General features: G+C 45.1%; 5 protein-coding genes across 10 annotated transcripts; 4 read left to right on the plus strand and 1 right to left on the minus strand.

Moving 5' to 3' along the window:
* The first annotated feature begins 936 nt into the window (after positions 1-936).
* On the plus strand, positions 937-2121 carry LOC118503319 (putative eggshell protein). Its single transcript, XM_036036460.1, has one exon. The coding sequence runs from the start codon at positions 1295-1297 to the stop codon at positions 2006-2008; it is 714 nt and encodes a 237-aa protein (XP_035892353.1). The 5' UTR covers positions 937-1294; the 3' UTR covers positions 2009-2121.
* Positions 2122-2374: 253 nt separating this feature from the next.
* Positions 2375-6483, plus strand: LOC118503314 (serine--pyruvate aminotransferase, mitochondrial-like). 4 transcript variants are annotated; one of them, XM_036036444.1, is made up of 6 exons: positions 2411-2787; positions 2870-3046; positions 4797-5472; positions 5556-5651; positions 5729-5977; positions 6053-6483. In XM_036036444.1, the coding sequence occupies exons 3-6, from the start codon at positions 4805-4807 to the stop codon at positions 6228-6230; spliced, it is 1191 nt and encodes a 396-aa protein (XP_035892337.1). In that variant the 5' UTR covers positions 2411-2787; positions 2870-3046; positions 4797-4804; the 3' UTR covers positions 6231-6483. The 4 variants fall into 4 exon arrangements, with proteins under 4 accessions (XP_035892336.1, XP_035892337.1, XP_035892335.1 ...); XM_036036443.1 differs by lacking the exon at positions 2870-3046 and having other exon boundaries at positions 2375-2433; XM_036036442.1 differs by lacking the exon at positions 2870-3046.
* A 526-nt stretch (positions 6484-7009) lies between these two features.
* Positions 7010-9645, plus strand: LOC118503316 (translocating chain-associated membrane protein 1). Its single transcript, XM_036036446.1, has 5 exons — positions 7010-7521; positions 7818-8006; positions 8077-8408; positions 8492-8601; positions 8713-9645. Exons 1-5 carry the CDS (start codon positions 7384-7386, stop codon positions 9078-9080), a joined length of 1137 nt encoding a protein of 378 aa, XP_035892339.1. The 5' UTR covers positions 7010-7383; the 3' UTR covers positions 9081-9645.
* A 179-nt stretch (positions 9646-9824) lies between these two features.
* LOC118503322 lies at positions 9825-10547 on the minus strand. The gene is made up of 3 exons (XM_036036464.1): positions 10389-10547; positions 10121-10312; positions 9825-10047 (listed from the first exon to the last, which is right to left on the minus strand). The coding sequence occupies exons 1-3, from the start codon at positions 10471-10473 to the stop codon at positions 9938-9940; spliced, it is 387 nt and encodes a 128-aa protein (XP_035892357.1). The 5' UTR covers positions 10474-10547; the 3' UTR covers positions 9825-9937.
* A 362-nt stretch (positions 10548-10909) lies between these two features.
* On the plus strand, positions 10910-15466 carry LOC118503320. Of its 3 annotated transcripts, XM_036036462.1 has the most exons (7): positions 10910-10981; positions 11828-11912; positions 12018-12193; positions 13595-13680; positions 13829-13871; positions 13959-14058; positions 15010-15466. In XM_036036462.1, exons 3-7 carry the CDS (start codon positions 12130-12132, stop codon positions 15170-15172), a joined length of 456 nt encoding a protein of 151 aa, XP_035892355.1. In that variant the 5' UTR covers positions 10910-10981; positions 11828-11912; positions 12018-12129; the 3' UTR covers positions 15173-15466. The 3 variants fall into 3 exon arrangements, with proteins under 3 accessions (XP_035892355.1, XP_035892354.1, XP_035892356.1); XM_036036461.1 differs by lacking the exon at positions 10910-10981 and having other exon boundaries at positions 11767-11910; XM_036036463.1 differs by lacking the exon at positions 10910-10981 and having other exon boundaries at positions 11822-11914.
* The last annotated feature ends 986 nt before the right edge of the window (positions 15467-16452 follow it).

Genomic DNA, 16452 nt, shown 5'->3' on the forward strand with positions numbered 1-16452 from the left:
CTGCTGCTGCAATAGGGAACCAGATAGCTTTTTTTGCTTCGTTCCTTTTTTGTTGTTTTGGTTTTGTCTTCAAGCAAGCAATCAAACAATGACACCAACAATCACGCCAGATCGGTGTTCGGCAAAGCGTATAATCTAATCAAACCAAATCAACCACCGAAGTACGTGAAACCGAGCTTTTGCGGCACACGCGTAATGGCAAAACCTGGTGACGAAAATGCTTTTGCCGAAAAAAAGGGTGTTGAGAAATGGATGGGTTACAGCAAAAATGCATATTGCTTCATTTTAATCAAATAAAAAAAAAACGAAATAAAAACCAAATTATAGATGGATTAGAATAATCATTCTACTCTGGCACTACTGCCCCCGAGAAGGGGGTTTCCGTAAAATTTCTATCTTTCTCCACTATAATAACCCCATCATCCACGGGAAGACGATTCGGATAGGATTGGATATTGGTCACCATAATCTCGAAGTAATTGTAAGTCGTAAAAATAGCTTTCATTGAATAACTGACAGTTTCACCGATCAATTGCTCTGCTATGTTATCTGTTTAATTTAAATTATTTAAATTTATTTTTTTATTACTTTTGAATTCACACGGCAGGACTGGGGTTAAAATCCCATTCGGACCGTTCCCCCGTAGCCGGACGGACTATTCAACTACGTGTTGTTAATACGTCTGGTCAGGCATTAGATAGGCCGGTATGTCCACGAAGGTCGTGAAGCCAAAAACAAGAATTATTTTTGAAGAACTTTACACCTTTTGCACCATTTATAAATTATTTTTATACCTTTTTTGCACTACTGCAACCGTTGAAGTTTGTTACAAGTTTGATGTTGTGTACTATCGCCTCACCCGCGTTACCTGTTACCCTTTGAAGCATCGTGAACTTCAGCGCTGGGCGTGAAGCAAGCCGAAGTTCGTAGCAAATGAAGCGAATAATCGTAGCGCACCACTCACCAGCGTGGCTGGAGTAGTAGGAGTGCAGGGCCGCAATGTTTGGTGCGTATAAATATGCATGTTTCAGTACGAACAAACTGTCAAACAGATCACAGCAGTGCACCTGTGCTGAATGTGAAGTGCTGAAGCGAAGGAACTGAACGTGCCGTAAGCTGGTGTTAGTGGTTCCGGTAGATCTTGCAGCTAAACCAGAGTGAAAAGGATAGACAGGCAGAAGCTCCATCCATACCCGGCTAGAGCGGCCATTGTGCGTGTTGCTTTTTTTGCGGCTTCGAAATAAGCCGTCATCGTCCTAAGTGATCCCTAACGTGACTGTGCTAGTGGTGAACGATGAAGAAAGTTTTCTTATTCGGCCTCCTTGCGCTGGTACTGCTGGTGACGGTGGTCAGCGGTGATGGAAAGAAAAAGGAAAGTTCGTTCGAGGAAAGCGGAGGCAGTGAGCACGGCGGTGATCATCACTCGAAAAAAGGCGACAAAGGCGATAAGGGGTACGAGAAGAAGCATGGTCTAGAGAAGTCGGAGAAGGGCAGCAAGGGAAAGGAGGATCACGAGTCGCACTACGGCGAGGAAGGTGGCCACAAGAAGGAAAGCCACGACGAGGGCGACCATTACAAGAAGCATCACGAGGAGAAGAAGGGCGCGAAGCACGGCAAGAAGGGCCACAAGAAGGGCCACAAGAAGGGCTCGAAGACGACCGGGTACCATCACAAGTCGCACAAGGATGACTACCACAAGGAGCACAAGTTCTACGACGATCATCACAAGGAGGGCCACCACAAGAAGTTTGGCGATTTCAACGAGTTCCACAAGAAGAACGGGGGCGATCATAAGAAGGGCGATCACCACGAGTCGGCCCACAAGGAGGATAAGTACGCGAAGAAGGGCCATGCGGACAAGGGCCACTTCGACGATGAGCACAAGGGCTGGAAGCACAAGCACGGCCACGAGTCGCACTTTTCGCACAAGGACGATTTCGGCAAGAAGGGCGGCAAATCGGGTGGTAGCGAGCATGGGTATAAGAAGGGCGATAAGAAGGGCCATTAGGACTGGAGCGGCTGGTGGCGGCCCAATCGATCGCATTGGGTGTGGGTTTAGTGCATGTTCTTTAAAGATTTAGACAGAAAAATTCGGTAAATATATGTAAGGTTTTCAAATGAGATGGGGCTGTTTGTGGCAGCTAGCTGTTTATCTGATTGCGATGATCGTCTCCGAAAATACTGATACTGAAGGTGTTTTCGTTTGGGTCGCTGTCTGCCACTGCTATCAGGCGACGATGCCCCTACGTAAATTGTCCTTTATCTACATTGTACTTTGCACAATAATATCCTCAGTTCCGGTTTGCATAATTTTCGCCATGATAATGATACCCTCTCCCTTCCCGTTTTGAACCCCCTGCGAAGATCGCACTGATTTGATTGTTAAACCGCCGAATACAGCACGAACAACACAATCAGAGGCTGGCGCAATCGGTAAGCATCGTGCGAAGCACACTTATCAAACGGTGGGACGGACCGTTGGTCATATTTCTTCCACTATAAGTCATACTTGCACTAGTGCGACCAGTATCATGCATCGAGCTAGATTTTTACACGGATAGTGATGCTTCAGCACAAACAGCACGTTTTGACCGTTTTTCGATAATCAATTATATTCGGCTACGTCGGGCACGATATCATCGCGATGGCGGTGTGCAGTAGTGGTACCTAGTACCAACTAAACGGGTCGCGTGGAAGGAAAGAAGCAGAAGATCACCACCGAAATAGCGAAAATTGACACCCGCTAATCTCTGGCAGCCATCGGTCAGCCATCAAGACCGCGACTAGGTACGCAATAAACAGGATAGCAGCCGCCACGGGGGTTTGTTCTGCCACTCGTTATTTAAAACCCACTCTAACTGATAATCAGGCAGCGCAGCGACTTGCGAGCTTCTGTCGTTGTAAGGTCCAGCCACACGCGCCGAACTACTAGTCGTCAGTGAAGTGTCCCAGGGTGAAGTCATTCGAACGCTGGATCGAACGTTCTGCTTGTACAGAGAGTGTGTGAGAGACCGCAGGGACCTGTGCGCCAAACAAAAAAAGAAAGGTGATTTATAAAGATTTGTCCGATTTGCCGTCTAATTGCAAGGAATTGATTTTATTTGTCTCGATTTACCATTATTTGTGTCATTTCCCATAAAATAAGCAACCATCTAAACCAAACCCGAGAAGCATTTCTCTCGTACAACAGCGCATCGAAATTATCATTATGTTATTAAAAAAAAGGCGAAAATTAGGTTCAGATTTTTTTTTTTAGGATTTAGAAACTCAACTTCCATTTTTTGTCCATACCAAACTGATAATATATCAACAACAAAAACTGTTTTATGCCCATTTTCGACGTACTCTCGTCGACTATCGCATTTCGATGCTCTAGCTATAGGTGAGACGCGACGGAAGCTTGGCCTGTGTGAAAAAAAAATCGAAGGATTCGTCTAGGCACCCCCGGCACACCCTGCAACACTCTAGTTGCTGTGTGACCGATCGATCCATCATTTTAGTTCCAAACGTCGAACGAGCCAGTTTAGTGTCGTGCCGGAAAGTTTAGTTTCGCTCATCGTTAGCGTTAGCGTACAATTTGTGTCAGCAAGGATTAAGTAAAAGGTGCTGATTTGCGTCGCGTTCATAAGATCGTAGAGAGATCATCTACAGGATCTTTTGCTGTTAGTGTTGCTATTCGTAAGAAATGAATAGCAGAGCCCAACACACAAGCATATCTCTTAGTGTTGGTAATCTTTTGTGTGGCAAATGATCGTACTGAAGATGGGATTGATCACCCCTATCGAAAGATCAGCCTTGCAATTTGTATCAAATTGCACAAGTAATAACTCGTCGTGTCGAAATAGTGCCTAACCTTTACCTCTGAGTAAAACTGTGTCGTTATGCCCGCTTCTGTTTAACAAAACAATCAATACGCATGTGTATGAAGTGTCGAACATTCAACGGACAAAAATGTAAAGTGCTCAAGTGCCGGAGGAAAGCAAATTTCCACTCAGAAACTCCCTGACAAGTAGACTTGACTTTACTTAATCCGTTTGAAGTGTGAAGCGCTACTCGATGGTGTGTTTTTTTGTCCAGCGTAGTGTCCCTTGTCGAGAATACCGCTCCCCCCCCCCCCCCCCGCGATCACGTGCATAGTGGTGCGATTGAATTGATGGGATAGCATGCATTACGATTTACACTCTGATTTCCGTTGCTTATCTGCCTCGTCGTATTAGTCATACCGCATAAGCGGGCTAGTAGAGTCTGGTCAGGTTTATCTTCGAACGGGGCTTTTACAGGCAGACAGAGACAATTGATGCTGCTGGGAAATCCTTGGTCGGGGTTTTTTAGTATTACTTGAAACGCTATCATGGCTTTCAAAAACAAATTCAAATCTATTTCCTGTTTTTTTTTTGTCCATAGATTGTAATATGAATCACTCACGACGCAGCTCTGTTAATTAATCCGCCCGAAATAATTGGCAAAACGAGCGCTCACTTCATGTGTTGTCATGTTGGTTAATGACATGAAAAATAGGTTTTTGTTTGCTTTGCCTAAGTGAATTCGAATCCCACCGTTATCGTTTAAATGACGTCCCGGATTGTTTTACCATTTTCCTTCACACAGCTAGCTACCAGCTGAGCTTTTCGTGTGTCCACGGCGCAGAGATAATGTGGGTTGCAGTGGTAGGGAGCCGTTGTTGTCATTAATTATAATTAGGGACACAGTTTCGGGGCAACATTATCAATTCCCGTACAGCTTCCAACCGGACTAACACCGATCGATCTGCTTTTATCTCTTATGTAATGCTGCAGCTGATAAAATGAAGTTCACACCGCCTCCCGCATCGCTACGAAATCCTTTAATCATCCCGGAAAAGATAATGATGGGTCCTGGGCCGTCCAACTGCTCCAAGCGCGTGCTGACAGCGATGACCAACACCGTGCTGAGCAACTTCCATGCCGAACTGTTTCGCACGATGGACGAGGTCAAGGATGGGCTGCGATACATTTTCCAGACGGAAAATCGTGCCACCATGTGCGTTAGTGGTTCGGCGCACGCCGGCATGGAAGCTATGCTCAGCAATCTGCTCGAGGAAGGCGATCGTGTGCTGATCGCAGTGAATGGAATATGGGCCGAGCGAGCGGTCGAAATGTCTACGCGCTATGGGGCGGACGTGAGAACGATCGAGGGTCCGGCAGATCGTCCGTTTAGCCTGGAAACGCTGACCAGGGCGATCGAGCTTCATCAACCCAAGTGCCTGTTTCTGACGCACGGGGACTCTTCGAGTGGCCTGCTGCAACCGCTGGAAGGTGTCGGTCAGGTTTGCCACCAGCACGACTGCTTGCTTATCGTCGATGCCGTTGCATCGCTGTGCGGTGTACCGTTCTATATGGACAAATGGGAAATCGATGCCGTGTACACGGGGGCTCAAAAAGTGCTCGGAGCACCACCGGGAATTACTCCCATTTCTATTAGCCCCAAAGCGCTGTAAGTATTTTCGCAGGTGGTCCCATGGTGACCACCAGTGATCACTTATCAACATTGAAATAACCTCTTTTATCTGTACCCAGAGATGTTATTAGGAACCGTCGTACCAAGTCTAAAGTATTCTATTGGGATCTGTTGCTGTTGGGCAATTATTGGGGCTGCTATGACGAGCCTAAACGGTGAGTATGACTAGTCAGGGCTAAAACTTCCTCCAATAGCATCTTTACAATTTGTACAATTTCGTTCTTTGTTTTAGTTATCATCACACAGTTGCGTCTAATCTCATATTCGCTCTACGCGAAGCTTTAGCACAAATTGCGGAAGAAGGGCTGGAGACACAGATCAAACGTCGCACAGAATGTGCACAAATTCTTTACGATGGTCTAGGCAAGATGGGTCTCGAGATATTCGTCAAAGATCCTAGACACCGTTTGCCCACGGTGACCGGTATCATGATACCGAAGGGTGTTGATTGGTGGAAGGTATCGCAACACGCTATGAACCAGTAAGTAAATGCATATCATATTTGTCCTCATACCCGAGAACTTAACGCCAAATGATTTGCTACGATTTGTTTCAGTTTCTCGTTGGAAGTTCAGGGCGGACTTGGACCCACATTTGGAAAAGCCTGGCGTGTGGGTATTATGGGTGAATGTTCCACAATCCAAAAAATACACTTCTACCTCTACGTCCTCAAACAATCGCTTCAAGCAACACATCCCGATTATGTGTTTGAGGCAACCAATGGATTTCATTAGACTAAAGGAGAGAAAAATGCATCCATGTATTACTACTGCAGCAAATGGGTACTATTACACTTAACCTATAAGTGTAGAAAGTAGACTCAGGCGTACATGCTGAAATAAAATTAATATTAGTGCAATTAAAGGCCGAACCATCTCAGCTTACGGGCTGAAGATCCAATCATCTCTAAACTAAACACTACTCAGACATTCATCTAGCTGGTACACAACACTGATTATTCCACAATAAATTATTGTGCAAAAGAAATCATGTACATTTTTCTCTTGCGAATTTTGATAGAAAGAAATGGTTTAGTGTAACATGCTTGAGCTAGGCTTGCCACGTGACATGACCAAAGGTAATCTCTTATCTAAATTTCCATTAAGAAAACATCTTCAACCTGGGACTGTAGTATCATTAGTTCGACCCTTTTCGCTCCAGCCTCTTTTAAGGCTACCATCAACATGGAAAGAGGAGGCGTGGCGGTAGCGGTTGAAGTGGCTGTTAAGTAAGTAAATAACCTGATGCTAGACGTCGAATGTCGAATTTAAAGGTTAAATAATATCGCGAGTTCTGCGTTCCATACAACTCAATCGCAATTATTGGCCATTATTCATAACAGAGATATGTATATGTTTCTAACGACAATGGTTCATACGTTTGAATTTTGAACAAGCTCGCGATGAATAAAACATACCGAGGCGCCACCTCGTACTCTATCAATCTTGTTCGTTACGTGGAATCATTTCTTGACAGTGAATTGACATCTTTGCACCACGTAGAAGTGTTGATCGTCTGTCCCACTCACTCCACACGGCAAGGCAGGAGCTGCTGTCTCGCTTATCCTACCTGGTGCAGACGAAACAAATTCCGAATACGTCGGCATCGAAATAACAACACATAACTTTGCAAGCCGCTGTATACGGGTTCCGTTTCCTCTGTTCGGTCTGTTCCAACGCACAAATTAGCTACTCAATCGATACTTTATAGTAATTTGTAGTTAGCATTTATTTTAATCAAAATCCGCATTAATCTTTGGTGCGGCGCCTATCGTAGCGCATAAAAGCAGCGAACAACAGAACGCTTTCACCCGGGAGTGTACTACCTGGCGTACTGCTGGCGTGATAAAAAGTTTCGTTCAAATCCTGGACTCGCACAGATTTACCGATGGCCATCAAAGCAGGAATGGGGAGGAAATCTTCCAACAAAAATCCTCCATTCTTCAGCCATGAGTTTGTCATCCAAAATCATGCGGACATTGTGTCGTGCATTGCGATGATCTTCGTCGTAGGAATAATGCTTCAGGTAAGTTTGGATGGAAATTCCGGCATTTCCGCCGTAAACACTCAGCCACGATGTGCGTGGTTGTGGTGCGTAGTGGCATCACGGGTTTGCTACGCTCACCGGAATGTATACAGTCCGAGGCAATTGAGGGCGCAACAACGGCACTCAAAAAAGTGAATGTAGAGTCTGAAACTGCCACGTATGACGACCTACGCTACCAACTACCACCACAACATGGCATCGAGGATAAGAGCGCGGCGAAGATTAGTGTGTCGGAGCAATAACACAACATTCTCTTTTCCGTGCTTCGATTGCAGCCGACGCAATCCCTAGCTAGCACCTTCGTTGCCTTACGCCACAACGTATCCGGAGCAGATCCCAGCCAGGAAAACCCCATGGGCGTGCAGTACCTGTACACGGCCGGATGGAAAGATGCTTGTGCGGTGTTTTTCTACACGCTAATCTGTATCATCATGCACGCTATACTACAGGAGTATGTGTTGGATGTAAGTACGCGATGCCCTACGCCGGCCTGGCTGATACGTGATGATGCTGATTGCCCGCTTTCTATTTTAGAAAATATCGAAGAAGCTTCACCTGTCCAAGTTCAAACTGTCACGCTTCAATGAATCCGGTCAGCTGGTAGTTTTCTACGCAATGTCCTTCCTGTGGGGTTTGGATCTGATTGTGCGCGAACAGTACATCGGCAATATTCAGCGAATGTGGGAAGGATACCCCGATCATCCGATGATCTTCCTGCACAAGATGTTTTTCATTATCCAGCTGGCGTACTACGCGCACTTGCTGCCGGAACTGTACTTCCAAAAGGTGAAGAAAGACGAACAGAAGCCCAAGATTCAGCACGCTTTAGCTGGTCTGTTCATCATCGAAACTGCTTACTTCCTTGGGTATGTAGCGGGTGCAGATGTGCATGGTAATGTTGTGTTCAGAGAGTTTAACTGTTTGCATCGTGTTTTGGTCCATTTTTCAGATTCCAACGTATCGCGCTCGTCCTTCTGACCCTGCACTATTTCTGTGAATTCGTTGCCCACAGCTTCCAGCTGGTGGACATTGTCGATAAGGAAGGAAAGTTCGCCAAATGTAAGTAGGGTGCAATTGGACCCATTTTCCGAAACGATCGGATGTCACTATCGATCAATCCTTTTCCTAAAACGACCCATTATTTTCCTATTTTCTGTTTTTTTTTTGCAGTGCGTCTCGTACACAACGGACTGTTCATTCTTACCCGTTTTGCAACGATGGTTCTGTCGTTCCTCACGCTGTTCTACAGCATCGACAACATTTCCCAAACCAAGCGCGTCCTGATGCTGTCCATGGTGTTCGGATTGCAGGGCTACCTGTTTTACGACTTTATCTCCAGCGTACTCCGCTCCAAGCGGGAAAGCTCTACCGAGGAACGCAACGCAAAAGTAACGGTTAGCACAAATAAGACTGAAAAGCCGAAAAAGCAGAAGAAGAAGGAAAGCGATCTGCCCGAGGCCGATCAAAACTCTGCCCAATCGTCTCCCAAAGCGACGACCACCAGCACGTACAACGTCCGTAAGACGAAAGTAAAGTAAAACGGGCGGGCGGACGGGTAAAAAGCTTCAGAGCTTGCATCCCTCCCCCTGTTCATTTTGTTTTTCCATCCAATTTTGCTGGTCGCATTGTTTCCTTCGAAGAAAGATACAGTATAGTAACGTTTAATAGCGAATCGAACTCATTGGAAAGCAGCACAGAAAGTGTACACAATGTGGTGTGTTGTTTGCCGGGCTGTTTCAAGCAGCAAAGCACGGACGCGAACAAAAATACGGATCATTTTTTGTTTTTCGGTTTTTCGTTTTGTTTCTCGGATCTAATCTAATGTCGACAGATTTTTTCTACTATTGTTTTGTGCGTCTGCAGGAGGTGAAAATATTTGTACAAAGACACTTTCACACATTGATTTGCTTTTCGGCTTTATGACAGTGGAGATGCATTTATCTTAAAGATAAACGTTCGTATAGACAGGTGTAGCAAGTGGCGAGAGGTCCTGGAGGGGTTATTCTAGATTCTGCCGTTCCCACTTAAGTGTTAATCAGGTATTTTTCTGAGCATAATTTTGTCCATTCTTATACAAATAATAACAATTGCTAACAAAAGACCGATGCTGCTGCTTTCATTAGTATTTGTTATGTTGCAGCACTTGCACCTACAATATCACAGCATTAGTTGCAAACGTGTATCATATTCATTACCGTCCAGCTGGTGGCGTCTCTCGAGAAATGACCCGCCCATCGTGCGGGTCAAGCAGCATATGTATTATAAAAAAAACACACACACACTTGCAATCAAAGGTTAAAACAACGAACCGTATCAAGCTATGTTTATTACCCCAACAGAAACACACATCCTTCAATAACCAACATTATCGTGCAAGGGGGACATTTTTCCCCGTCTAGTGTTTCGGCTTATCACCGTGCCTTTCTACGCACTTTTCCTTTCCCTTCTCATCGTAGACGCAACTCTTGGTCGTCCACACTTGGTTTCCCTTGAACTGTGATGCATCTGTATCGATCATAGATTGGTAACGGTTAGCTAATTCGACTGATTGATGGTACCCACTCCAATCACATCTTACCTGGCATAAAATCGGAAAAATCACTGCGTGAAAACAATCCACCACCGCCAAAGCCCGGCTGTCCAAAGTTACCCTGCTGTCCCTGCCTTGCAAAGTCGGGAAACGTGGGAAACCCGTAATTTACTCCCCCCGTTTGCCTTCGCAAGCGCACCAACAACCTATCGAGCAGCGGTCCGTTCTGGGTCTCGCCATCTGGTATGGAAATGGATCAAATATGGATGCATGTCACACCGTGCGCCACCTCGGTACACTTTCTCGCCATTCTCACCACGCTTCGCGGCAACAAACAACCCGCAACAACCAACAATTAAGAATAACAAAACGCACGTACTACGACGCTTCATGACTGGCATGCCAAAAAAGAACTGTCCAACGCAATACCTAAGAACGAACTAATGTGGCCGTTTGCTGAACGATGGACGAAGCTGACGATTGTTTGCCGCTGAAATTCCCATATGTGATGTTGAAAGTTTGTGTCCGATCACCATCATTATCAGTTACGGTGCCAACAGAGCAAAGGTTCCTTCCCATTGGCGCGTAGTCTTACCGTAGCATTTCGGACACAGACATAAATCTTGTTCGACCATCGTGCAGTGGGAAAGTCCTACGAATATCTCGATCAAGCCGATCATTACCACAGAGGATGATAAGAAGAAGAAAAAAAGTATGTTCACGATGCTTTCCCCCCTTCATGTCTGATAATATTTTTTAACGTAAAATTGCATGATTGTTTTAAAGAAGGATCTACGCACTTATAAGGCTTAAGACTTCCCCAACCGGCAACAGTTGACCTAGAACTGCCGATCAAGGACAACGCAATATCAGGTTGTGTGGTTCCGTTCGTTTCCTACTATCGCTAAGGTCAGGCCAGGAACTAATTTGGGTTTGTCTGTTTGTTTTTTTTTTCGTTGGTCGAGCTTCTTTCGCGGGTTGAATGCAGAAGCAGCCAACACCCTGGCAAGCAAGCAACGGCTTACATGTTTTCAAACTCCCTGGGAAAGTCCCAGTCCAGTGAAAGTAGAATGCGCCTCTGGCTTGCTGGAGCATATTCAATCATTTGTGTGCAAGGACTAGTTTTTGGCCACCATTTTTTTGGGGGGTCTTTGGTGGATGTTTTAGTTTCAGATAGAAAAAGGCCGGTTCCGGTGGAAAGCTACACGACGAACCGTCAGTCAGCCAAAAACAGTTATGCTAATGAGGCATGAGCATGTGCTTGTTGCAGTCGAACGGAATTCGCTCAAACCGTAAAGCAAACACAGTGAGTGCGGTTGGATAATGCTACAATCTTTCGCACGCAATAGCCCCAACAACCCGGGAGGAACCATCGAGGTTTGCCGCGTTGAAGAAGAAGGAAGCGAACGCTAGCGAGAACCATGCGAAGAACGGAATGGAAACAACAGTGTCGCAACGCAGATATGCCCCGTCCTCGACGATCGCGACCGACCGATCGACGTGGAATGAGGGAAACCCATTAAGAATCCCACCAGCCAGCCGCTTTGGAGGTGGAAATGAGTCAAAGAGCAAAATCCTACCACGAACTTGAGAGCGAACTCGTGTAACGTTGAATCCTCCACCGTCCCTCGGCGGAGGATGGGATCGTGCCTTCACGCCCCGAGCCGGGTCCCTCCCGAGCAGCTGAAGAAAACACCGCTATCCAGCGTCTTCGTCTTCGTATCGTGGTGTTAAAATGTATAAAGTTTCTTGCAGATCCGCTGGCCACAACATTTGTATCCAGCCTGCGTCCGGAAGAAGATCGCGTTCGACTGGCCCCGCGTTTTGTGTGTGTGTGTGTGTAAGTGTGTGTGCGCGACCGTGTGTTTGTGTTGCGCTGCAAGGTGGGAAAGGTGGTTAGCAGTTACCGTGAACCTGATCTTTCGTTTTTGCTGTTTGCCTTCAGTCTATCTCGATACGGCGTGCAAGAGTGCTCATCTGCGTGACATAGGTGCTTCCGATCGAAGTGTATCTCAAGAATCGACGACCAAAAGTGCCGAATCGAGGCGAGCAACAGAATGAACCACCAGAGCGTTATGTTTGCCGTGCTGTTGGTGATAGCAGCGGTTTCCGTACGTGCTGGTAAGTAACGTTTGAAGTGTAAAGATCATTTAATGCTGCTCAAAATTAAATCCCCGTAAGCAATGTGATCTTCGGATCTCTCTTCATGAAGGCTTTGGAAATGCACAGTGGTGCCAACAGCCATTCTCTTGTTTTTTTTTGTTTTGTTTTTGGTTGGACTCTGGACAGGATGTTCTAATTAAAAATTCAAAACATTTTTGCCTCACTGTTGTGAATCACGGTTTGAGCTCGCGGTCTCGTCTTCAGACGATCGACAACAACGAGTTTGCGGCGAGGCTAATGAGTCTCGCCCAGCAAGCAAGCAAGCAAGGCAGGAACAAAAAATAAGGTTCACCTTAGCAAAAAGCAATAAGGCATGGAAAAACCGGTTTTTGGCGATTCCAAATGTATACACAAATATTTACCACTATTTCGGGCTGCGATCGCTTGCTGTTGTTTATGTGAGTCTATGAGGCAAGCGAAATCATCGCCATCCTCAATCGTCGTTGTTGTTCCAGTCACATCCAGCCCAAATAGGTTGATGTCATTTCAAGCCGCGCTAGTTGGAAGTAATTTATATTTCTGGCAGCTCACTTTAAGTAAACCGGTTAACAACAACGTGCCCCGGAGCGCAAGATTTACTGTGCCTGAACCTTCACACACACACACACAATACACTACCTGCGCTCGATCGAGCAGGAAACAACAGCGATGGTTCGAACGTTCGAAATCGATGACACATTCTGTCAGACCTCTCTGATCCGCGTGATCTTCAACCAAAGCCGTATGCAAAACTCGGACTTCGGAAAGATCATTGCTTCTGCCTATGCTACCAATTGCTCTAGCATAAGCGAAAAAAAGGCAACCTTAAACCTTTCACACAACTTAAACATTCAGTTTTATGCGAAAACGATACATTCGCTGCGAATTGCGTCCCGATTGCGTCATGCCCGGTATTGGTATTATGTATACATAACCATGTGTATTTTATTATTATATATTTATTTAAACCAACAACAAGCGATCACCAGTTGCATAATCTTATCCTGCACGAATTGAATAACCCGTCGCGCATGCATGTACTCCTGCTGTTTTGTTTCCCCCCATACCGGACGCACTGGCTGAAGAATCGGACAAAGAAGCATCCGCCACATCCTACATTTTAAAAGTCCGTCATCAACTTCAAACCGGTCAGCAGAGGGTAGTCTGCCTTGGAAGACTGTATGTAGTTTAAGCCACTAAAAAAACATCGTTGACACTTTATCCTTTGTATTCCAACTGCTTGCTCGCCTTCCCCCATTTGCGCCATTTTATCTAAAGCTGCTTGTATTTCGACAACTCAAAACAAAAAAAAAAACAAAACAATATAAACCCATAATAACACTGTCTTTTGTTTACCGTAAATATTACGCTTACTTACAGAAACTGGTTTTTACGTACCCAAAGCGTACTACACGATCGACGAACATGGCTATAAATCCCCGCTCGTCTACATTGACAGTATTCCGGTGAGTGTTTGCCCCTTGTCACATTGTCCCGTGCCACTGTCCGGGGCAAATTGTGATGCTCAGCGATGATCGGTCGATCGGTCGGTCGGTCGGATGAATTTGGCTGTGAATTTTGTTTGTTTTTCTTCGCTTTCTGTATCTTCCCCAGCAAATATTCCAGCGTGTTCGACGATCCGCTCAACTTCCACCAGGTTCGTTACATGCAACTCGGAGTCTTATTCAGTCTCAAATTAATTACATTCATGGTTTTATCCTGTTTTTTAATAAAACTTTTCCAGTTCCCAACTTTGGTTTTCCGGTGAATTTCCCTACGTTCCAGTTCCCTAATCCCGCACAGGGTGGCAATTTCCAGGCAGTTTCCATTACCAGCGGAGGAGGGTAAGCATGCGACACTCGCTTTCCATCGATCGAAAGCGATCGTGCGGCTCGATGGGTAGGAAATGATATGTTCCGATCCATTGATTAGCTGCAATATTTCTCCTATATCCTTGTCCAGCTTATGAGCAATCCGCGAGGAATTGCCTATTGTGCTGCTGCTGCAAGTCTATTTATAACGACTGATATGCATCCATGGTGCGGTGTACGATCGATCCCTCTTGCACTTGTACCCAGCACGGCGTTGAACGGAGTACAGCAAAGTTGAACAGAGGATGATGCCGAGAATCCGGTTTGAAGTTATTATCTTTATAGTTAATCTCGGTGCTTGGCAAAGCATGGAATATCATCCTGTTTGCTGGATGTGCCCGGTCAACTAAAAAGGTAACCGGGCGCGATGCGGTAACATCGGCACAGCGGATTTTTCTTTTGTGTATTTTTTGTCTGGTGTGTGTTCTGCATTCTTTGTGGTTCACTTAACGTGCCTGACGCTAGCTAGGCTAAGGCCTGTGGTTAATTACGCGATAAAGCCCAATGAAGCTTTTTCACTGCGATCTCATTCCTGTTCTCTCTCTCTCTCTCTCGTGATACCGGACGCAGATAACTCCCTTTCACTCCCTTTTGGATTTGCAATGAAAATATTTTTCCCTTTAATGATGTACAGATTGCTTTGTCTCTTCGTTGCACAGGGGGCATGGCGCAAAAGGGCTACCATTAGTGGTGGCATAATGGTAGCGGCGCTGATTGTTTGCTAAGTTGGGATTACATCCCTCTCGGATCGAACACTGACGATCACTACACTGATTATCAAGCTATGGATACAACGTGTCAAGGAAAGCCAAAGAAAAATGGCATCAATACAAACACTTGACGAAGTAGAATTTCTTATTTTAAATTTTCTAAGTATTTCAGTCTTATCGAGGCATTTTACTATTTTCCGTTCCTTTCACACAGCTCCGGTGGTTTGAACAACCGCTTCGACGAACACGGACAGGCGGCTCCCGCTGGAACAACGATTAACACCTTCTCTTCGCAAAATGGGCACGTTACCCAGATGACCCATCACATCGACAAGGACGGCAAAGTCACTACCCATTCCAACAACAAGAAGAACTAAAAGTTCACCGATGGCCGCGAGTATTTTTTCTATTAACTTTCAACCAGAAGCTCCCCACAACTGCAGTTAGGCTGACATGTCGTGTCGTGTATCGGCCGGAATTCGCACATCGCATGGATGAATTCCAGCGCTTCTGTTTCGCAAAACAACGATAAACGTTTTAAGTAGCGTTAATAAATTACTGTGTTTGAGTGCGTGTGTGTATTTTGTACTAGTGCCTAGTATAGTACGGTAAGCATTCGGCTGAAGTATGTATAGTATTTAAAAGTAAAATAAAAGTATGAAAAAAATGAAGATCAAGCAGTAGTTTTATTGGTTGTCGCGCTGACATAGATGGTAAGAGTCCGACGCACCGTAACGAGGACGCCGGTAAGGAAAGGAGTGAATAGCACGAGGTCAAAGGATTCGAAAAGGGATGTACAGAAGCATACGAGATTGGAGAGCACGACTTTCTATTTCTCGCAGAAGCAATCCATCAATGAACAATGCGTGATACGCCGCTCCTCCAGAGACATCAGTGAAACTCAACATTCGGCATCGAACGTACGGTGCGATGGTAGCGACGAACATCTAATGAAATAACACTGAGTTTGCTCAATTTTCGTTATAAGTGTCCTGCTAGACCAAATTAACGAAACGTATCCCAGAGAGGAGCGAACAAGGCAACAGTACAATACTTCGAGGCAAAAACGGACCCCTTAATGTATTGGGTTAGGTCCCGAATTGTCATGGTTCTGTCGGTTTTTGATACAATAAGTTCTACAAGGTCATTCAAGAACCACCTCGAGATCGCAGATAAATGCCGAACGATTGAGCTTATTTGAATCCGTCGCTTAATCAAAATTACACGACATGGACTGAACTAGTAAAGCACATTCTAAAACATTTATCTATTCGCAAGAGCAAAATATTTACACAGCACCAATTACCAACACAGTTTGGGACATTTGTATAGCTCGACAATCATCCAATCAGTAAAAAAGAAAGAATTTTTTAAGTCACCGCCATGAAGCAGTTTTGACATGAGGCAGGAAAAATTATACATCTTCTAGGAAGAATTACAGGCTAAAGTCTGAATAGAAGCCCCCCCCCCACCCCCCACTCACGGACACTCATTTTTGCAACTGAGTTACCCAAAAGGGTATATTTTTTTTCAGGCTTTTAACTGTAAGTATTTATCTATTTATTATTTATTTATTATTTTTAATTATTACAATTATTATTACAACGATTTCTCACATTTTTGGTTAACTTTTACCTAAATTCAAGGTAATTCAGTT

Source organism: Anopheles stephensi, chromosome 2, assembly GCF_013141755.1.
Source record: "Anopheles stephensi strain Indian chromosome 2, UCI_ANSTEP_V1.0, whole genome shotgun sequence".
NCBI classification, from domain to species: domain Eukaryota; kingdom Metazoa; phylum Arthropoda; class Insecta; order Diptera; family Culicidae; genus Anopheles; species Anopheles stephensi.